The 23,084-nt window shown below is 45.6% G+C and overlaps 1 protein-coding gene across 5 annotated transcripts in view; it reads left to right on the top strand.

Annotated features, from left to right (window-relative positions):
* Positions 1–23,084, top strand: part of arhgap21a (Rho GTPase activating protein 21a) — a 77,986-nt gene that overhangs the window by 49,876 nt on the left and 5,026 nt on the right. For 3 of the 5 annotated variants that reach the window (XM_076761398.1, XM_076761397.1, XM_076761399.1), the window contains 20 exons: positions 4,088–4,180; positions 5,017–5,095; positions 5,455–5,509; positions 7,994–8,017; positions 9,415–11,407; positions 15,338–15,484; positions 15,567–15,669; positions 16,421–16,457; positions 16,728–16,847; positions 17,199–17,498; positions 18,539–18,603; positions 18,722–18,870; positions 18,990–19,132; positions 19,249–19,407; positions 19,578–19,656; positions 19,781–19,854; positions 20,002–20,091; positions 20,178–20,303; positions 20,387–20,428; positions 21,135–21,240. In XM_076761398.1, coding sequence (XP_076617513.1) covers positions 4,088–4,180; positions 5,017–5,095; positions 5,455–5,509; positions 7,994–8,017; positions 9,415–11,407; positions 15,338–15,484; positions 15,567–15,669; positions 16,421–16,457; positions 16,728–16,847; positions 17,199–17,498; positions 18,539–18,603; positions 18,722–18,870; positions 18,990–19,132; positions 19,249–19,407; positions 19,578–19,656; positions 19,781–19,854; positions 20,002–20,091; positions 20,178–20,303; positions 20,387–20,428; positions 21,135–21,240 — 3,984 coding nt within the window. The remainder of the gene's footprint in view (positions 1–4,087; positions 4,181–5,016; positions 5,096–5,454; positions 5,510–7,993; positions 8,018–9,414; positions 11,408–15,337; positions 15,485–15,566; positions 15,670–16,420; positions 16,458–16,727; positions 16,848–17,198; positions 17,499–18,538; positions 18,604–18,721; positions 18,871–18,989; positions 19,133–19,248; positions 19,408–19,577; positions 19,657–19,780; positions 19,855–20,001; positions 20,092–20,177; positions 20,304–20,386; positions 20,429–21,134; positions 21,241–23,084) is intronic. The other 2 variants (XM_076761396.1, XM_076761395.1) reach the window with 2 other exon arrangements.

Genomic DNA, 23,084 nt, shown 5'->3' with positions numbered 1-23,084 from the left:
TAGCGAAATGAGACCTGTCCGTCTGAGACTGGCACCTACAGATCGTTTCTCCATCTGACGAGCTCTGTTGACGCACTTTGTGAGGATGTGGGTTTGTTAAGTATTCTGCGGAGGTCAGGACTGGGCTGCACAGGTGTTTCAGCAGAGTTTAAACTTTCAAAGCGGAGTTGTGTTTGGACTAGTTTGTGTGTGAACTGAACAGAGTGTTTCTTCGTGGGAATGGGAGAAACAAAGGCAGAATTACAGTATTTGTTTTCACGATGGCTTCATCTGCTGTCTTTGAGCAGCCCGGCTTCTTTGAGCCGAGGTTTGAGAATGATACACGCTGTGCTTTTGAAGGAAGTCGGAGTTTATGTATTTATGTGAAGTGTGCTTGTGCTTTGACCTTCCCACACTATGGGGGAATACACTATGCCAGGATTATGTGCCTCCTATTTTCATATTTCTCTGCTGACATAGATAACCATCTAAACACATACACGATCCTCCTCCTCCTCTGTGTTTGAAGTGTTCGGAAAGAAAAACACCTCTTCAGAGCGAAGAACAAGCAGCAAACTGCATAGGTTTCTGTATATCGTGTATACTCGTGCATCAGTATTTTGGTGTTTGTACATGTGAGAATGACACATGGTCCAGATGTAAAGAACAGCGTGTTGGTGGAGAGGTATTACACCAGGGTTAATGCAGTGAGCGGGCAGCGGGCCCGGCCCTCTGAAGAATAACATTATCTAACCCAAAACAACGGGGGAGCGGGGAGCTGGCCGACACAACCGGGCCCAGCTGTGCAGCCAGGGACCGCAGCCAAAACCAGAGCTCGCTGAGGCCAGAGAGCAGCTCTGACGCCCAGCCAGTGGACGGCCATAGACTGTTCCACTGGACCAGATGCATGAAACCTGAAGTAAGGGAAATAAAGGCCATATTTCTTGCTTCATATATAATCGGAATGTGGTTCACATAGAGGCATTTTCCTGTGCTTGAAAACTCAAAAGAGTAGCTGAGGTTACTCAACTCTCCTCTGTGCTGTGGACCAGCCAACGTCAGTTTGAGGCAGGCTGATGTATTTCATTAATCCACACAGTAGTTTATGCTTCGGTAAGACAGTTGGGAGCATTAAAAATATCCAAAGCTTTAGATTTCCACATTTAATCCTGTTCATCCAGCTGCGGGGCATGGAAACTTCCAGAATCCAATTTGTGCTGCAGAGTTGGAGCCCGGGATTGGGAATTTGCCTCGTACACAGAGGGGGGGGGGGGGGGGGAGGGGGGGGCGAGGCATCTGTACCTCCACCTCGGGTCAGCCGTGTCCTACATTGTGTCAGTGATGTTACACATTAATGCATCAGTGCACTCCTGTCATCACGCTCACCGTGCTGCAGCAGAAATCTGTCATATTTGAAGTTTTTGTCATCCAGTAAGATGCCCAGTGTTGCCACTAATGATTATACACTGTTCCTCAGTGAGAAACAGGAGTCATTTTAGGTGCTGCACTGCCTTCTGCTGGACCAAAAACAAGCCTACAACCGTTGGCAACATCCCAATCAAAATTTGTAGACAACAACCCTGATTCTAAAAAGACTCGAACACTGTGTAAAACATGAATAATGCAAACAAAATGTGACAGTTTGCTAATTTTCAGGACATATACACAATTGAAAACAGTACAAAGACAATATATTTAATATTTGAGCTCATCAGCTTCATTGATTTTTGGAAATATCTGCTTATTCTGAATGAGTTAAGTTGGGACAGGAGCAACTAAAGACTGGGAAAGATGTGGAACCCTCTAAAAACACCTGTTTGGAACATTCCACAGGTAAACAGGTTGATTGGTAACAGGTGATAGTATCATGATTGTGTATGAAAGGAGCATCCTGGAAAGGTTCAGTCATTCACAAGTGAGGACGGAGCGAGGTTCACCACTGTGTGAACACATGACTGGATGAAGGAGATTAATACATGAGCTCAGGAACACTTTGTGAATGAGAAGGTTGGAAATACACTTGAAAAGAGCTTATTGGCTTCAGCTGGTGTCAAACCTGTGTTTTTTGTTTGTAGAAATATCTTTCTTGCAGAGTTTTTGGTGATTACGTCTTTGTAGCTCACTCTGGTGATGTTGTTGCTCTTAGATGTTGTCATGTGTGAATCAGAAAATCGTTTGAAATCATTTGCAGTAACATTTTCAGCCACAGGAGGGAGGCAGCAGAGCGTACAGTCAGATGCATTACTGTCATCCCAGAAGGAAAAGGACATCTGAGGTGACGTTCTTACAGGACGGCAGCTCGTACTGGAATCGTTTTCTTGTCCCGAAATATACAGATGCAAGCTGACGTTATCACAGGTTTCCAACTTGATCGAGCTGATGATTAAAGAAACTCTGCCCCCTCCTCACCTTTGAAGTTGCTCCTGAGCAACACTTTAAACCCACATCTGCTCCAGTCCAGCTGTTCAGGGCTCTGCAGAGCGTACATGTGAAGCGGGGCACTCGTGAAAAGAGCGTGCTCACTCAGTCAGCGTTCCCCGAGGAAGGAGCAGCGCCACGCTCCGATGTTGCACTTCCTCAAAGCCTGTGGGCTCAGAGAGGCAGCTGAGGCCAGCTGAGAGTGAGGCTCGTGGCTCCGAGAAAGACTGCACAGAAACACATCTCATCCATGCATTTTAAGTACATTGTTAGTGACTTTACTCCGTCTTAATGGGCTTGACTTCCCCCACCGGCTTGCCCCATGCACATCACACGACATGGCGTGCTGCCCCGTCCCCTGCCATGTGAAACCAAACTCCCTTGTGGCTCGTTCGCATGCGGCCTCGTCAGCATACGCTGACCTCTCCACGCTGTCCCGTTCCGCAGCTCGGGACACATCTGACAGCCGAGTGGAGTCGATGGACGGATGAGCTGAAGGACAGTGAATGTGATGGCACGAGGAAACGAGGAGGAATGAGTTTCCCCGTTTCCCATAAAATCTTCTCTCAAATTACCGCCGTCACTGAGGAAGAGTGCGTGCACTTAGCTTAGAAATCCAGCATCCATGGAGAAGGATGAGGATGAGCTGTAAGTCCATTGACAGACAATTAAAAGGCAACTATTTTGATTATTGATTAATCATTTAAGAACATTTCTACTTCTCCCTTGTGAGGATTTGCTGCTTTTCTTTTTCTCCTTGTACAGTTAGTTGAATATCATTTTAATGGAGACGCCATTAAGAATAAGTGTGAAGTTCAGCCTGAGTGTGTAGGTCCATGAAGTCAGACATGAGTGGATAATAAATTGGAAGTTTTTTCCTCATAGGCCAAACATTAATAATTGACAGATTAATTGATGATGAGCATAACTATTAGCTAACTGAGTCGGGTGATGTCAAACTCAGGCACAATGTGGAGGAAGAAGATACATAAAGGTCTGATACTGTATGTTTCCTTTCAGCTATGTTGAAATGGTAAAAACATAAATAAAAGATTTTATGCATTTTATCAGAGAGGCATTGTTCCAAGTCCTCATTAGTCTCTAACAGTCTTTTTTGTCATCAATTAATCTGCTGACTGTTAATCATTTCATGTTTTGCTCAAAAGTGTCAGCAAATTCTGAAAAATGTCCCAGAATAATGTTGTTAGATAGCACATTCAGCTATTATGGAGTTATTATGTCAGACAAAGAAAAACAGCAAATCCTCACAGCTGTGGAAAATACAGAAATGAATTAAAAACAAATCACTGACCAAAATAACAGCACATTACTTTTCTGTTGATTATTCGATGAACTGATTAATCATTTCTGTTTCCTGTAGATGAAACGCAAAAATGTCGTCATGTTTCGGCAACAGTCGCCCATTAATTTGACTTTATAGCCAGAAAACCTGCTGCATTTGCATTGTTTGAGCGACTGAGCGACGTCTGCGTCCTCGGACACTAATTTCATAATTCAAAAAGTGGAAAAAGCCTGAAGGACCGCAGACGATGTGAGCATCGATGCCTTGGTGTTGCTGCAGCTGAGTTTCCAGTTCCAGTGCGATGTGGCCTAATTCTGCTTCTGCTGCTGCTCTTCGCCGCCGTGTGACCAATCGCCTCGGTGCATGTGCTCTCTCTCTCGTTGCCAGGGAGACAGAGGAACCGTCTGGAGCCAATGGACACCATTTTCGTCAAGCAAGTGAAGGAGGGAGGCCCCGCCCACGGAGCTGGACTCTGTACAGGTACACACACAAACACACACACCTCACACACACACACACACGCGCGCGGTCTGAGGAAATCACAGCGCCGCGTCTGATAAGCGGCAGATCTCATGATTAACTCTGCCTGTCTCACATCTGACCTCAAAGCGCCGTTTGATGCCAAGATTTCTTCACGTTTGTACTGTATTCCACTTCCTCGTAACCTGCCAGGCAAAACAGATCCCAGTTACAAAATAACAGATGGCTCCTTTGTGGGAGGTTGAACAAAGTGTAATGTGCACGCTGTTATTCCAGCCTTCCCTTCATTCTCTGTCGCTTTCCTTTTTCTCCCGTTAATGGCTCAGTCGTTTCTAATTTTAAGCAGCGAGGATAAAAATACTTTAAGAAACTCTTCTGTGGTCAAACCGCCCTGTGAGACGGAGGCGACAGCTGAAGCTCTGCTCCATGTGCTGTCAGCATTATCGCCAGGTTAGCGTACAGGAGATGTTAAGTTGCCTGGACAGGACTTCGAAGCTGTCTGCTTTTATCTATTAGCTCTGCTCTCCTGGGACGGGGGAGTGCAGTGATTTCCCACAATTATCCAGTTTCTCTCCTGAGCTCTCTTCCTGTAAGATGGTCATCTTCAGAAAAGCTGAATGGGGATGGATCCTCACACGGGGCCCTTCAAATAAACAGCTACTGGTATTCTCCTTTTGATCTAAACACGGGTGTTTGTGCTGGAAGGAGCTGGTTTTTCTTGGTCAACAACCGTATTGACTGATCAGTTTTCTGAGCAGCTGAGTGCAGAGTTTATTTGTCATGTTGCTGTTTGCTGTGAACAGCGGGTTTGTAATCTGTTGTCTTATTCTGTCCAGGGGACCGGATAGTGAAGGTGAATGGAGAGAGCATCATTGGGAAGACCTACTCACAAGTCATAGCCTTGATCCAGAACAGGTGAGACTGCTGTGAACTCATTTTACGCTTCATTTTAAGGGAAATATTTAGAGTGAATGAGCCTCAGAGCAGTTTCTGTCTAATCCCTTCACTGCCGACACAACACAGACTGAGACAGAGTCATTGGGAAACTTTTGGGGCTTTTCCAGAGTATTTCCTTATCGCCGACAACACGCACACGTGCAGCACTCATTCACACTTCATTAAAGTGCAGCTCTTAAAGGTTAGACTTCACAAGTAACGCTTGCTCTCCCGAGATGTGCCATGTTTACACAGTCCGAGGCCCGTGTTGTAACAGCCTCTCTTTCTCTCACATCCACCTCGTTCTCTCTCGTCCCCCACGCCCTCGCTTCCCTCAGCGATGCCTCACTGGAACTCTGTGTGATGCCAAAGGATGAGGACATTTTGCAGCTGGTAAGCATTCATTCATCAGTAAATATCACAAGTGTGCTTGAAAATGGTCTTTTTTTGTTTATATAGTGGCCAATTATGCGAACAAGATTTGTGGTCATTTGCAGTCTGAGCACCAGAACCCTTTTTAAAATGTAGTCTAAATCTTGGCTGTGTCGCCTTTCTTTGACCTGGACGTGCACTGGAAATTTTATTTTTTTTGTATGTACAGTTTCTGGTTTTATGGAGCTACTTTTTTGTGGAAATCTCTGTTGGTCTTCTGTTGTGGAAAGTTTATAGTACCTGGAAAAGTACTAGGAACCGAAGGTGAGCCAAGCAGAGCTGCACCATGCAGTGGGAGCCGGGCTGAGGGCATGCTGCAGCACGCCGGTGCTCACTGAGAAATAGTTCCAGCATCAAACGCCTCCGAAAACCACAAATTGTCACTTTTGTATTTCTTTTTTGTGGGCAGGTTAAACAAACAATATACTGTCCAGTGTTGAGGCAGGTTAGCTGTTTTCCTCACGTTTCCAGGCTTTATGTGAGCTATGGTTGAACTTACTTTACCTAATTATTTTGCCAAAGATCACAATGTGATTGGTTTTACACATGTTGCATTTTTATTTCCATTTCCTGTGGCAGTTGGTGGATATTTAAGAATGATGGAAAAGAGAAAGAAATAATGGTTTGAATTAAAATAACTTCACACAGGAAGCAAACCTTTTCCTAAGCTTTACCCGTAAGTAGGTGTTGTGCCTAAACCTAACCGTCATTCTTTAACACCGGTAACATGATGTGAAACATAGCAAAAAGCAGGTGTGGACGGTGCACCGATGAACAAGCTCCACCGTTGACATATTCTCAGGCTCCGTGCTCTTGGTTCCTGACGCACCTCCTTTATGCTAAGCAAAGCTAAGCTAAGATAAACACCTCCTGACTGAGTGAGTAAGGATACTTCCCAAAAAGTGAAACTCGTGAGACTTGAGAGAAGCCATCGACAAACTGTCCATACCGTGTTTTAGCTAACGTGGTCACAGCGCAGCCTGATATTTAGAGAGTCACATGATCAGACCCGAGGGGATTCAAGGTTGGTCTGTCCAATCGCCTGCTCATCCTGCCAATGTAGTTCTGATCTTGATCATCAGTATTGACAGTGATTGTCTCGTGTCAGTGATGCTAGCAGCCTGCATCGCTCAGGCTCCAGAACCCCACAGATGATAAAACAGCACCAGTCCACGTCAAACCAGTCGCCACACGTTTTTCCACCTCCGTTCGGGAAATTCTGTCTCGGAGCAGAGAACTGAGTCAGATCCCACTGCGTCGCTAAATTCCACACATAGCGTTAGCTTGGCCGCAGCTCACCAAAAGCCACAGAAACTTGCTTTTGGCATTTTGGAATGAGTCTGAACACTCACAAGGCTGAGGGATTCAAATGAAGCAATTAGCTGTTTCTCCCCGTGGAGGAAAACACGAGTCCAAATTAAACTCATGTCTTACTTCACAGCTCTTAAAATTCTACCTGCTGTAGACAGATCAGCACCTCTGCATCAACATTAAGGATAGTAGAATACAAGTTGTGATTTAACTGCTTAAATGTCTGTATAGGATTTGGTGTGTTTCAGTGCTACCGCTCTTGAAAATATGCATAGTGAGAACACATCAGCCGTCTGCAATATGACATTATTTCAATATTTATTATGATTTTTCAGAATGAGAGAGTCCCTCCATGTTGTTTTGATGATGGTGAATGTCAGAGGCACATGGCGTCGTCTGTAGATGAATCTAAGCCTGTTTGTAAATGTGTGCATGTTTGTCTGTTTTGTGTTTTGGGAGACATTGAGCCCACTCACTACCGGAGGGAGTGCAGCTGCAGTCAGCTGACTCCTCTCAGCTCACTGTTTACAGGAGCGAGTGAGGGAGGAAGCGAGTGCAGATCGGGCAAGCGTTCTGTTATGCTCACCCAGAAGTGAACATATGACAGAGCGGCGTCTGAACAGATGAGCGCGAGGCTGTCAGAGGAGAAGAAGGAGGCTAGGAGAGAGAGAGAGAGGCTGAAATGCTTGAGAAGCCAGAGAGGGGGAGGGGAGGTACCACAGTGAGCAGGTGAGAGTGACAGAGCAAAGGAAAGAAATGCTGAGCATGTTGGGAGACAGAGAGAGCCAGCAGAATATGTTTGTCAGTGTGTTTTAACAGCAGCTGTGTGGTGGGTAAGAGGGGGAAATAATGGGGATGAACACCAGCTCAGAAGATACTCAGGTCTAAGGAGACCAACACAGCTGAACTTCACCTCTATTCTTCTTCTTTCTATTTGTTCCTCTCCGACTGTGATGCCTCAGCTCAGCGTCCCCACAGCGGAATGTATTTTTAGCCTTTGCTGAAGTCAGACAAGCTGCCTGTCTCACCTCCATCGTTGCCGTTGTGCCTCTCGTTTCTCTGTGCTCACCTGTTTACTTCTCTTTATTCCTTTTTTTCCTCTCTGCTTGCCCTTCTCTAACCTGTGGACTGCAGTTTTCCAGGGATATCACTGCTCTGGTAAGAAGGGAAACTATACTAACTAATAACTTTCCTTTAAGCTTTCTTTCCTGATCATTCACAGCTGTTTTGACACCACCTTTAAAGCTTGTATTTGTAATCTGGTAAGCACCTAAAACCCTAAATATACTTCCCCTCCTTTGCAGTATGTGTGCCTTGGTTTAGTTTATGCAGGTTCATTTTTTTTGTATTTTCCTGAATAGCAGGTTGAGAGAGAGATGTGTGCACTGGAAAAAACAATGCTCTGTGTTTATATGTCAGCAGACTTCAAACATTTCGCTCTGTACTTTCCATATTCAGGAAATTGGTTTCTGTTTAACTGTATGACTTATGCAAATCCAGAGGGAGGCGCCAAGCAGCAGGCCCACTGCAGCTGTGGTTTGTGCAATTGTAACCTGACACCTCAGGTAGAGTCATATCGATCAAAATCCAAAGCCGCAACTCTCTCCCTTTCATTTCCTCAAGAGCTTGTTGAAGGGAAGAGGGAATATAATCAGTTCGATATGCAACCAAGAGCTTTTTTCTCCAAAGCCGTGTGTGGTGATCATTCACTGGAGAGTGCTCAGGCTTATGAGTAGCTAGATTTGAGTGTTTTTCTTCAAGTTTTAATCAAATAGGTTACCTTAGTTGCTACAGTGACAGTACAGTTGTGGAGCCATGCTGACAGAAGTAGCATTAGCTGGCAACAACAGACAGAGGCGTCCCCCTTTCACCCTCTCTTCATGCCTGAGGGCACACTCTCCAGTACCAAAGGTGGGTAAGCCCCTGCCAGCTTAATCCTCACTCTTGGCTCTATGGTGTTATTCTGGACTCTCTAGCCTTCTTTCTCCACTCATTTGTCTCTCTGGCGATCCCTCTTTTCCCACTCTTCCACATCCATAGCATCTCAGGGTAGTTGATTTCTATCATGGCATGCTGTAACATTTGTTTGCAGTCTCCAAGGAAATGATTGAGAAGCTGCCAACGCAGTGAGAGTTGTGTTTGGTTTGGAGAAATAGTACTGTGTCTACTTTTAGCATCATGCTGTTGTTTTGTTGTTATAGACAGGCTGAATCCAGTTGTCTATCAGTCATTTACAGTCCTCTGAGGGAATGCAGTAATAGTGTTTGTCTTGCTGAAGACTGATGCTGTAGCTCTAGCAGCAGAGGAGGATGAAAGTCATAGGTGTGATGTGGCAGTAATGTTGTCATCTAGTGATAGAAGAGGTTGCCACAAAAGTCAGTAGTATTTTCACAAACAGGTCTGCAGTGCTCCCTGATCTGATCTCTTTTTAAGGACAGTCTAATGTATCCTGTTCCTGGTTCAGTGCAATGTTCTCCCGGGGTTTAATGTGATCTATTTTAGCTCTCCAACCTCTCAGCAACTAAAGTGACATAATGTCCTATAATCTCTTGCAGGCGTATTCCCAGGATGCATACCTCAAAGGAAATGAGGCGTACAGCGGAAATGCCCAGAACATCCCTGAGCCCCCTCCCATCTGCTACCCTCGGATAGAGGTTAAAGCTGTGGGCATGGCTCAGACATCAGAGCCTGCCACGGTCAGCGAGACCCCCCGGGGGCCGGCTCAGGGACCAGGAAGACGAGGAGGGGCCACAGAAAAGAGCTACCGGGTGGAAATCCCTGTTCCCCCATCTCCTCCATCCCAGCAGACGTCAAAGTCTCAGACGGTGGTGTGTGTCTGTAATGAGAATGTGAGGACAGTGGCCATGCCTCTCGATCCAGTTGACAGGGGGTTGCGACTGGCTCGGGCTGGACCCAGCCACAGGACAGAAGAAAACCGGTACAGTCCTTCAGGGGATTCTGGCTCAGCCAGACCCAGACCCCTTATTTCCTCAGTACCTGGGGGTGCACAGTTGCAGTACCCCTCTTCCCACCCCACAGAAACCCCGGTTTACTCCCCTTCCTCAAGTTGTAGACCTGGCCCCACCTATCCTGACACGTTATCTCCACCTGTACGGGCCCCTCTCACCTCTGCCTCACCAGACACGTTCTCCACTGCCGTCTCACCCAGCGCCAACCACTACTCACCCTCTCCCACAGCCCCCTCCACCTCTCCACACCAGAACATTGACTGGAAGAACTACACCACCTATAAGGACTATATTGACGCCAAGAGGCTGCACACATATGGCTGCCGCACCATCCAGGAGCGCTTGGACAGCTTGCGTGCGGCAGCCAATTCCAGCTCTGCCTATGCCCAGCAACGCACACCGCCTCCTCCTAGCACCAGTCAAAGAGGGGCACTGGGCTCCCAGATCAGACGAAGAAGCACCTCCAATGACCGCGGAGTAGAAGCAAGTAGCCAGGGTACTGCAGTGACTCCGTTACGTAGCGTCTCCCAAGAGAGGCTTGGAGGTGGAGCAGAGAGGACAATACCAGTCAGGAATTGGCCTCGGAGTGCCTCTGAGGATGCTCTACCTTTTTCCACCCCCACAGGAGTCACCAAACCCAGGGCACGATCTTGTGACTATCTGGGGCAGCAGTCTGGAGAGCCAGGTGGGGCTGTCTTTGGAGATAGGGCAGGGTTGGAGGACAGGCTACTGCTGTCCCGGGGAGAGGAAGCCAGAGCTAGCAGGCAGGGAGCAGGCCTCAGAGCTTTACCTCATCTGAACAGGAGTCTCACTGGACAGCAGGAAGAAGGGCGGGGTGGTGGATTATTCAGCTCGCCTTTAGCTGCTCCTGTGTTTACTAAAGGTACGACGGATTCTGTATTAACATCAAGGACAGACGGTGTCATTATGAGACCATCACGTCTGCCTGTCAAAAACTCCATCTTGGACCCTTCACCTGCCTTATCCTCCATTAAAACCACAGACACTCTTAAAGACCAAAGAGCTAACATCATGGGCAACCACCTGGGCTACCCCACCCCTCTGCACCTGCAGCTCAGAGGCAGGGCCGACAGTCTGAAAATGGAGAGCAGGTCAGAGGCTGGGTTGGCAGCCAGGTCCTCCTCTTGCTCTGGTCCTTCCTCTAAACTGCCCATGCAGAGACAGCTACAAAGTGTAGCTGCTGCCTCTTCTCCGGGTTCCTCCATCACTAATGGAGCTGTGACTCAAAAGCCAAAAGCCAACGCCCCCATACGGACTAATGGCGGTCTTGCAGAGGGCGTAGAAGGACCGGATGCAACAGTTGTTGTTCTAAGAAGGGACAAAAACTCTGCACCTCCCCACATTCGCCCTCCATCATATGTACTAGCTGTTAATGACAACCAGAGAGGAGTGACTAGTAAGTCGCCGCCATTGGTGAAGGCAGGTTCTGCAGATGGAGCTATGTGCTGGATGTCTAATGACAGCTGCAGGGACATGCATCTAAGACGGCTTGGAGACACACGGCAAAAGTCTGGCTCCAACAACTTGGACGACTCCCTGGATTCAATCCCCTTCATCGGTAAGACAGCACTCGTCTCTGTACTGCCGTCCTTTTGAACTCTTCCTGTTTCTATAGCAACAGCAGTGACAGTTTAGTCCTGTGAAAAAAATGACACAGCATGTGTTTGTATGAGTGGAAAAGTATGTTTATGCATGAAAGTATGGCAGACTCAGACAGTTTGTACCAAATTCACACCATGTTTTAATGGAGATTTAGCTGATAATGCTACAGTAAATGCTGAACGTTCTGGAATATCCAGCTGGGGCCGGGCTTTCAACCGTGATCATTCTCAGGAATCAGGAAATTTTAGACTGTGTTTTACTTTGGGAAACCCCGTGTTTGACAATACAACACTGCATCAAGACGTTTTCATAAGGGGGATAATATTTCCATGGTGTCTATCTGGGGTTTTGCGCTCTCTGATACCTCAAACATTCAATAACTCAGCTGCAGTTGCAAAGGAGAGGGTGTGTGTCTGTATACTGTATATATACAGCATCTTGGAGGCAGTTAGGGTACCTTTAATATGCTATTTTCTTCATGCATGGTTGAACTGGTGCGATTTTCATGCAGGGATCAGACTGTTGTGTTCACAGTGTACTCTATGTTTTAATGTGGCCTCTGCAGTATTTCTGTCCAATATTAGCCATGTGGGGACATATTTTCAATATCTCGCTGTTACTTTACAAAATCTAGAATGAATGCTCCTCTCTCGATGGGAGCCGAATTTTATAAAAGAAAATTGGAAGCTCTCTTCTGTCAGGAGTTGAGGATTCAGCCATAAAAATGCATCGCAAACCAAGTGTTAAGCCTGTCCATTGTTGCCCTATTCATCGCTCTCAGAGGGAATCTACTGTGTCCAAATGTCGTTGTGAATATACTGTGGATCATCAGAAGCAATGGGTGGGTTATCTCTAACAGGAAATACTGCACCCTGGGAATTTTGTTGCTTGTTAGAATAGTAAAAAACTACAAACCTGTTTAATTCAGTGTGCTGCCAGTGAAACCACGTATCCCAGTTCATGTAGGCAGAGTCATTTAAAGTGCACTGTACATTACTCAAGTTACAGTCACAGCAGATGGTGTTATATAGGTATTTAAATGCTAAAAGAAATTGGTTCCTCGTGGCATTTGGAGGTCAGGATGACATAGTCAGTTGTGTGATTACGTGACAGAGCGACACTGTACTGCAGGCGACCATGACGTACTCACACCACCCTTTGGCATCTGAGTAGGGCAGCATAAGAATATAGAGTCTTTAGGTACACACACGCACACACACACACACACACACACACACACACACACACACACACACACACCCCCACTCCCCCTCCCACTCCCTGAAATGTCTCATATTTCCCCCAGTGTTGTACAGCAAGAGAAACCCAAGAACGTCGTCCTAATGGACTGTGACATAACAGAGAAATAAGAGCATTCCTGCAGCAATCTGCTTCATTTTGATTTCATAGTCCAGTTCCAAACAATAAGTGGAACGACTGCTGTACGTTAGGCGTCTGCCAAACATTTTGCACTGCGAACAGAGCACAGCTGGTGCTGCTGAAATACATGCAAAATGTCACGTCCCCTCTTGTTTATCATGAGGAGAAATCCTCGCTGCTTTTTTAAAATGACTCATAACAAAGCCAACATGTCACAGTGGAACTGAGGTCTGCATTGAAGTTACTATGAATTTTATTTTGTGTGTCCTTTCACAACTCTGCCAACTTATCAGCTGACGTAACTTCACAAGCTCGAACTTGACCTTGCATCCTCAGTTGTGTTGTCACTGGTGACTCATCACCAACCAATGGGAGCAGCTCTTGTGCTTCTTGGTGCCCTAGAACCTGCAGGGGTTAATCGTATCCTGTTCCAGCACCGTTTCTCACTGTTTACTCCCTTTTTAGTTCACTACATTTAGATCTAACCCATACATGTATTGCAGAGAGTTAAGATCGATATCATTCTCATGTCTGTATGCTAAATATTGAGCAACAGTCATTAGCAGGGTAGCTTAGCATAGCATGTAGACTGGAATCAAGAGGAAATAACTAGCCTAGCTCTGTCCAAAGGTAGAAAAATCCACCTAACAGCACACCTGAAGCCACGTTTTCACCAAGCAGCCTCATTCAGTTCAGCTCCTTTGCGCATTATAAAGACTGTTTGCACTTTTGCATTGTCAAAAGTTGTGGATGGTGCCAATAAAACCATTCCATCCCATTTTTTCACTACCCCTGTGTCGAGGTACCTAGCGCACTGATCCCGTACTTAAAGGTGGTCTAGAGACGCTGTAGTCCATTGATTGTGAGAGAGAATCAGAGCAGCCACAGTCTTTGTCTTGTCTCCTTGTAATAAACAACTGCATACCGAAAAGAAAGAACACAGAACTTGTGAAAGTAGCTTGGCGTGACGGCGAATGAGACCGTCTAGCAGCATGCTGTCAGTCTGGATTAGATGTACAGTAGAGATTGAAGTGTGTCAGGTCATAAAACACTGCAGCTTTTCAAGACCAAGAACGGGGTCTGCCCCGAAGCCCCAGTAACAGCCCCACCTGCATTTAGTATATCTGTCTGCGGTGGATACTGTGCATGTAGGTGCATGTGGGTATGGGTTACATATGGGTTTCAATGGTACTATATGCAAAGTGTTTGGTTAAAATGCGGCTTGAAGCTCACCAATTAACATACCAAGCAAAAAATGTGAGAGTGTAAGTGTAAAAGTGAGACGTCGTGCTTTTATACGCCGCACTCTTTCGTGGCACATTGACTTTTTTTTTGTCACTGCTGGCTGCCTGGCGCCGACACACTAACTAACGAATGCCAGAAAGTCATCTAAGAAATAGTCCAGCACATATTTTGGATTTTGTTACCTTTGGGCTGAACCAGGCCGGCTGTGTTTCCAGTCTTTACGCTAAAGGAAAAAAGCAAATAAGCAATTTCCCAAAAACGTGCATCTGTCTGTTTAGATCTGCATCTTCTGTTCAAAGCTAAGTCGATCTTGATGTCTACAACTGACATCCCCTGAAAAACAAATTGCAATTGTACGTGTCAGCCATCAGTGACTGCCGCCGTCTTCCCAGAAACAGGATTGCAGGTCTATAAACAAGTGATTAAATGAAATGGGCATCTGCCTGGCTTGGCAGAAATGAGGTTTGTAGTATCATGGGAGATGTTTTCAAGGTTTGAGGAGAGAGATTTCACAGCAGCGGTCTGCACGCAGCAGATCAGATGTTTCATATTAAGCGGTGCCATTGAAGGTTAAAGAGTTGCTTCCATGAATTGGCAGTTGGAGGAATTTAATCAGTCAGATCTGTTTTGCTGTGGTTCCTTTTGACAGCAGTGTGAAAGCACGGTGGGGTTTCCATGAGGTTTAACTAACAGTTACATTTTGTGAGATTAATTTATAACTATTGTAATCTGAAACCATATTTCAAAAAAGGTGTCTGTTGAGATGCAGTTTGCATCACCACAGTCACAGGTATGATTCACTTCTGGACGTGTTTGTTCGTCATACGCGTCTCTTCATTTGTTTTTAGGGCTTGCCATCTTGCTGATACTGTATATCAGACATTATGACAGTCTTGTCTGAGGTGATGTAATGTTAGCTGACTGCCCTGCGTATATGTGTTTAAAGGGAAAGGTGTGTACCAGATTATCGAAACACCTGTCTGCTGGGCGACATAAAGCCCTCGTTACAGCATTTTACTGCCGTCTGCTGAAATGTTTGCTCAGGCTGAGATAGCAGAGGTGAATTTGACATTGTTTTTGCATGATTTGATATACAATATGATATTTCCCGGTACCGCTGAACTTTTAGCTTGTGTAGGAGTTTAGCCGGAGTTGAATGGTGCTTGTCCTGTTAATGTCAAGCTCAGCTCAGCAAACGCTGTTCTGCAGAGGAGTTTAGCTAAGAGCCCTGCGACTGAATTCCTCTGGTTTGCGTCCTCAGATGAACCATCTAGTCCCAGTACCGACCAGGACAGCACACACATTCCTGCCTCTGCTGTCATATCTGGAGCGCCCATCATCACCACCATCCCGCCCAGCCCCACTTCTCCGTCCCCTCTCATTCGACGCCAGCTGTCACATGACCAAGGTATTGTCACGTTACAGCCGCAAACTAATAACTATCACTGTTCTGAACAGCTGCAAATAATTGTTTAACCCTCTCTTAATAGATTCTCTCCGTCTTACAATTATTGAGTCAGATTCTGGTACTAAAACGGAGCGGTCCAAGTCGTATGATGAAGGCCTGGATAACTACCGGGAAGAGAGCAGAGGGTGAGTTATACCCACAACATGCCACACAGGAGCTAAGAGGAACAGGCTGTTTGCAGTCACGCGAGTCACGTTAAATTCAGATGGAGGGCAGGAAGTGAAAACCACAATGGACGAGAACTGACAGTTTTGCTGCTATTGAGACAGAAGATATAACAAACGACCTGCTCATTCATAACTTGTTAGCGGTTGGGTCCACGACCTTTGAACCGAAGTGCTCCGGGAAGACTGTTGTTTCATTAGGGTGCGTAGCTGTTGTTTCCCTGTGGAACAAACATTCAGCGCCGCAGTCCTCAGTGTTGATGTTTATGTTGCGGTTGTTTGCAAGGTTAACCACCTGCAAATGTCTGGTGAAACTGTTTAACAAGTGTTAATTGTGTTGCTTGTAATGTTGCACAATTTCGACCATTATCTGACTCTTCCAGACAGGTAACAAGCCATTTTTTCTGGTGTTTTTCCCTCAATTTCTTACATTTTTCACCCTCATGAACAACTTTTGGTACTCAATAAAAGCTCCTTTTTTTCTCAGTTTGATTGATTTGAGCAACTGTAAACAACGGAAAACAACACATTTCGAGTGTGTGTCATAGTGCCTCCCATGCAAAAAATCACTTCCTGCCCTCCATCTGCAGTTTGCGCCCCAACAAGAGTCACATGATGTCAAACAAAACCTGTATTTCAAACATTTTTGTGATCCTGAAGCTTCTCTCGCTCACTCTTTCTCTATCGTAACGCTTTTTCCTCTTTCATTCAGGCGGTCTCTAATACCTGGTCTGAAAAGTCTTAGGAAGGTGAGTCCAGTCCACACTCATATCAAAGGTGTGCTCAGTGCCAGCTGTGCTCACCTGCAGCATGACTGGTTTATCTGCATTTCCCGTTTGAAGGTTTATCAGCTCATTAGTTCACACCCAGAAGATAAAACATGAATCTATTATGAAAAGTAGGGACGTCAGTAAAAGCAACATCAGGCTTCTCTGGTAAATAATTGATTCCTAAAGTGCAGAGTTTAGTTCTGTGTTTACTTTATATCAGCGTTACGGTATTTTTCTTATCTGTCGCAGGCTGTGGACCGGTCGTCCGAAGATTCGGGCTCCAGGAGAGACTCTTCGTCAGACGTCTTCTGTGACGCCACCAAAGAGGGTCTGCTGCATTTTAAGCAGCTCAGTACAGAGAAGGGCAAGGTGTGGACTGACTACATACATAATTATTGCATTGTATAACTCACGCTGGCACAGAGAGCACGGCGCTCATCCTCAAGCATTGCTTGACCCACTGTTTGACTTGGTTTGTAAACGGTAGCAGAGCTGCCCTCATTTGTCTCACTTTGTTACTGTACAGGTACGTTTCACCTGTTCCACTAGTTTGAACTCACAGCTGCCTTTGACCTCCTTGTGTGAGGTCTCATATTGTCCTCGGGGCAGTGATTATGTGCTGTGAAGCCAACAATAGGAACATTTACAGAAAGATTACAGTTTAATTCCCTCCATTTAGCTTCGTAAAACGCGTCTCTTTCTCATGACCTATTTCCGCAGCGTGTCGGCGGGGGTATGCGCCCGTGGAAACAGATGTACGCCGTGCTGAGAGGCCACTACCTCTGCCTGTATAAAGACAAAAAGGAGGGGCACGCTCACGCCAACTGCCAAGCAGTGGACGAGCCCCTGCCGATCAGCATCAAGGCCTGTCTCATCGACATCTCGTACAGCGACACAAAGCGTAAGAACGTGCTGCGGCTGACCACCTCGGACTGTGAGTACCTGTTCCAGGCCGAGGACCGAGAGGACATGCTGGCCTGGATCAGAGTCATACAGGAGAACAGCAACCTGGATGAGGAGGTGAGAGTCATGCATTCAGACTGTTGAGGCAGTGATCAGTTATTAAGCCTCATGCAGACAGATATGTGTTTACTGAGTGGTTTGGCAGCATCGCTTTGTATTTTGGGATTTATTGGCATATGTTAGCTTAGACAGTTCTCACCAGCCTCATCGTCTTAATGCAGGTCGCTGTCCAGGTGAGTGTCCTCTGTTACAACACCTGACGGCGTAACATCACCTGCTGTACGATTACCCTGCTGTCCTACAGTGCCTCCCGTCCCCTCTACCTCCTCCCATTGAAGTCGCGTCCGACTTTGCTTTAGCATTTCGCTTTATGACGTTTCCCTCTTGCCGCCTCAGGTCCCCTCATCCTGCGACTGACGCTGCAGATTTGTTTGATAAATTTGTGATCTGTATTTTTTGTGAATAAAACCTGCAGAACAGGATGCCTGATTATGTGAATGATTTGAGCTTTGGCGATCGATCAGCTTTTCAAATGTGAATATTTGCTGGTTGTCTTGTATGACATATATATCTATATGGGCTCTGGGCTTCGGACTGGAATGAGTCAACATGGGCTTTGTGAAATTCTGCTCAGCGTTTTTCATAATTTTCTGACGAGTCGTGAAAGTAATTTGCAGATTATTTGATAGTAAAATAATTGTTAGTTGCAGCCCAGCAAATTATAATATCACATGAATGCTCACCTCATCATGAACAGGTGAGTCTCACTGGGTTAAAATGAGAGATTTATGAAAAGGTTAGCATTATTGATTATTTAATAAATATATGTATGTTGTCTTGAAGGAGGTGAGTCCCCTCTCATTAGAAATTTAAGCCCATCTTTCCCCTCTTTTTAGGACATAACCCCTCTGTCCATACTATGACATTCCAATGGCCTTACCTGTGTCACCCGATAGCAGCAAGTTATATAAAGATCCATTATGGCCTGTTGGGGAGGGGGCGTTAAGGGAACTGGTGCACCTGATGCCCTAACCATCACCTATTGTGTCCCATTGTGCCCCTTCACTTCCTTCCTTCCATTTTCTTTCTTTTTTTAGAACGCGGTCTTCACCAGCCATGACCTCATCAGCAGGAAGATCAAGGAGTACAACACCTTGATGAGGTAAGGGAAAGGGGGGCAAGGGGGAGGGGACGGAGAGGAGGGAGAGGTTCACACAAAGTGCTGGATAAGTCGGCTCTGACCGGAAAGCTCACTTTGCGTTTTTACGCGTCTCGCTCAGTCCGACAGGCAGCAAGACGGAGGCGTCGCCTAAACCCTCACGCCAGTCGCTAAGTATCAGACACACGCTGCTGGGAGGTAAAGGAGAGACCAAAGCAACAAGTCCACACTCACCCAAACCTGAGCAGGAGAGGAAGAACATGCACAAAGGTAGGAACGGAAACAACCCTCACAATCCTCTGTCTTTTGCAAGGAAAAACCAACCAATCATATTATATTTTAAGCTCATGATGTGTGTATTCATGCATTCTCATGTATGCTGCGTGCAGATGACACCAGCCCTCCGAAGGATAAAGGAACGTGGAGGAAGGGCATCCCCGGGCTGATGAGGAAACCTTTCGAGAAGAAGCCGTCTCCTGGAGTGACGTTTGGAGTGAGGCTGGACGACTGTCCTCCTGCACAGAACAACAAGGTGTGAACGGACTTCATTGGTCATAAAACAGCAAAAAGAATGATTTTGTGGAGGAAAATTAGAAAATCCTGGTTGCTTGTTTGCATCTGTGTTAATCACTTTTCTCTGCTCTCTAGTTTGTGCCTCTGATTGTGGAGGTCTGTTGTAAGCTGGTGGAGGAGAGGGGGCTGGAGTACACAGGCATCTACAGAGTCCCAGGAAACAACGCTGCCATCTCCAACATGCAGGAGGAGCTCAATAACAAGGGCATGAACGACATCGATATCCAGGACGATGTGAGTCACTTCATCGATCGCCGTTGCTTTAATTAAACTCTCCTTCAAGTCTCACATTGCAGCAGTGAAAGCTACAGCACCTTGAGGGTGGATGTGATGCATTGTCGTGAGCCATCGTGCATGTTGAATGGACGCAATTACCCATCATACCCTAATCTCATCTCTCACAGAAATGGAGGGACCTCAACGTGATCAGCAGTTTGCTCAAGTCCTTCTTCAGAAAACTTCCCGAGCCGTTGTTCACCAATGGTAGGCTGCTTTTTCACAGGCTGTGCCTGCCATCTAGTGGCGGAAAGGGAGAACTACAGCCCAGTTAAACCATTGAATGTGTTTTACCTCCAGCCTTTGCCTGATTTCTCATTCCTTCCTGCAGAGAAGTACACAGATTTTATCGAGGCCAACAGAACAGAGGACCCAGTGGAGAGACTCAAAGTGCTCAAGAGGCTGGTGAGTCGCTTTGACAGTTCAGTTCAGCCCTTTTTTTTTGCAAGTTATTCATTTATTTTCTTTTTTCTAAGTGAATTTTCTTATGTACAACCTGGTCACGTCACATATTGGAGCTCTGTATCCTGATGAAAGTCTGTTTACTTGCAGCTTCACGAGTTGCCGGATCATCATTACGAGACTCTGAAGTTCCTCTCCGCTCACCTCAAAACTGTGGCTGAAAACTCAGAGAAGAATAAGGTTTGTAGCTTTAGAAACGTCTGAATTTCCAGTTTTGATCAGAGAATTGCAAATGTACAATAAAAGCTTGTTTTCCTGTTTGTCAGATGGAGCCGAGGAACCTGGCCATCGTGTTTGGTCCCACGTTGGTGCGCACCACCGAGGACAACATGACCCACATGGTGACGCACATGCCAGACCAGTACAGGATAGTGGAGACCCTCATTCAAAATGTAAGCACCAGAGATATCAAACCAAATTTCACATGTAAAACAAAACAAAAACATCATTTTAAATGCTTTTTTCTTTCCTCTAGTATGACTGGTTTTTCACTGAAGAAGGAAACGGGGATCCAGTGGTGGGTACAGGCAGCACTGCCATTAAATTAGCTTCTTCCAGCTCTGTCCTCTGTCATTCAGTTCAATTCAACATGCTTTATTCGGCCCCATAAGCGACAATTTTTAAGTCATTTTGCAAAGTACAGTACAATTCACACACACAATTTAAAATGCATTTCAGTGCAATGCAATGGAGGATTAGCCCCCAGGTCAAAAAGTAGTACACTTCAGTGTATTAGAAATATAATTGAAGTACAGAAAAGTCATTAGAAGTATGCTTTTACTTTTTATACTGCATTTAATTGTATTTGACTTATACTTTATTGTAAATGTATTTCAAATTGTACTTAAGTGTAAGTACAGTTTAGTCAAAGTGTACTAAATTACAAATACTTGTAAAAGTGTACTTACGAAAAATACAAAAAGTCCTTTGCAATACACTATTTACAGGTATTATATATATTTACAAGGATCTGATACACAGTACATTTAAGTATATTTCCAACATATATAACACTTTGAGTTTGGAAAAACTCAACTCAAGAACTACTTGAGTACACTTAGTATACTTGAAGACGACAAAAGGCAGGATAGGGTCGAGGTTTTTATTGTTAAAGGATTTTTTCAAAGCTGTAAAAGGAGGAGTGTTGTAGTTTTTAGGATGCAGATTTCTCTGAACCGTCCCCGTGAACCTGGTCCTAACTGTGCCCCCTTTGCTCCCTTCAGACTGTGTCCCAGGAGGAGAGCGCCGTGGAGTCTCAGCCCGTCCCCAACATCGACCACCTGCTCACCAACATCGGCCGCACGGGCACGTCGCAGGGTGAAGTATCAGGTAACGCTCTGGCAGGCCGGCTCTTTGGTGGGTTAACCTTTCTCTACCCTTTGTGTGCTGCGGTCGAAGGGGGACCGGCCCGTGAACGAATGTTGATGATAACGCTGCTTCTTCCTGTAGGCCAAGCTTCCCCTTTGCTTCTTTGGCTGTTGCCACTAGATAGAAATGTCTATGGCTAACCTTGAGTCCAAACGCCTGTGTGGGTTTCAGTGTACAGTTTACTTGCATCTCTGGAAGTTGAACGGATGCAATAAATTGTTACGCTTCTTCTTCATTTGCTTTAAGAGATTTATCCCCTCCTCCTCGGTATATTTAACAGATTCAGATGTCCTTTTCCTTTTCTAACTCCCGTTAACACCTCATTTTGTTAAACTCCACACCTGGGCTGTGTTTTCTCCCCATCCTGTATCCTGCCTACTGTTGCACTAATACTGTTCCCACGTCAGAAATAGATGTTTTTACAGTGAAAGGCGACCTCTGATTCCTCTGTCTCTAGTGAGGCTCTGTCGGGTGTCCTAAAGGCTTTCCCAGCATTCACACATACTGATCTTGACACAGGCCAAGTGGGAGGAGTCTATCACACCATGATGACACTGATGGACTCTATAATGTCCGTGATGGACAGCTGGAACTGTAGGAAGAAGGAGGATTGTTGCCCCCAGTGTAGCTGCCTAGTCTGCAGGAACCCGCAGTTCTTTTAAGCGCAAGAAGAGAAACAAAAGCATAAAAGCAAAGGAACCGTGAGGAAAAGGGGAAGCGAAGCGGCTACACGGTACTGTGCAGCGTCCGGTGTTGTAGGTTTTCAATCAGATTTACCTAACGCAGGCCGGTGCTACTGTCTGAAAGGCTCTCCGCTGTCTCTCCTCACTGTCTCGCAAGCTTGCCAACAGGAGAGATAGCATGGTATGGTTCCTACGTCACCAGTCAGTGTGCACTTGCATATCGTGCCATCATCTGTATTGTGAGGGGTGTATAGGGGGGCTTGGCTATGTCACACAAACAAACCAAATCAAATTTTAGCCAGAGACGAAGGATGATGAGAGTAGATGTGATTACAGAGCAGGTGAGGACTGATTGTAGGTTTTCCTTGCTGACACTCTCTTTCTCATGTAGTGTCCTCTCTTCTCATATAGCTAGCCCCTCTGTGACCCCCCCGTCACTTCTCCTTTATTTTTTGGTTTCTTCCATAGCTGTCTTTGTCATCACCGTGTCACTGTTGTCACCTCACGTTCAGCTAAAAGCAGCGTCAAAAGCAAGATGTTTACAAGGTTGAGTGTCAAACCTGTCTGTAGCACAGACGACCGACAGATGTGAAGTTCATTTTCCATCAGACTCTTCCTGACCTGCATCAAAATTCTGTCAATTTTAGGCTATTTTCTTCAGGCTGCTTGTGTTTAAATCAGTGGTTCCCAACCTGGCGGCAAATAGAGGAATCAAAAGGGTTTTATTACAATAATCAGGGTAGAAAACAAGGAAAAATATTTCATCCACACGAACTTATGTTTACTTTTAGGCCTTGACAACACAAATGCAGACATTTTTCTTTCAAAAAAGTTGTATTCACCTTTGTTTAAAACAAAGTTCTGTCCACTCGACCTTTGTTTTACAAAATATCTCAGTGTGAAGATGCAAAAATGAGTCCAAACACCCCAACGAGCATGCTGTCCAGTAGGTGGTGGTAGAGTCTAGCCTAGCCCAGCAGCGCTAACCAAATGTAAACTAACCAGCAGTCCGCTGTTGATGTTGTTTCAGACACAGAGCAACAATGGACAATCAAAAATTGAGATGACGACGTGAACACACAAATACACAGAGGCCATTTTGAAAAATCATAGAAAATCTTC

Source organism: Chaetodon auriga, chromosome 21 (genome assembly GCF_051107435.1).
Source record: "Chaetodon auriga isolate fChaAug3 chromosome 21, fChaAug3.hap1, whole genome shotgun sequence".
NCBI lineage: Eukaryota > Metazoa > Chordata > Actinopteri > Chaetodontiformes > Chaetodontidae > Chaetodon > Chaetodon auriga.
Note: the sequence above shows the minus strand (reverse complement) of the source record. Positions and strands in the feature narration are given on the sequence as shown.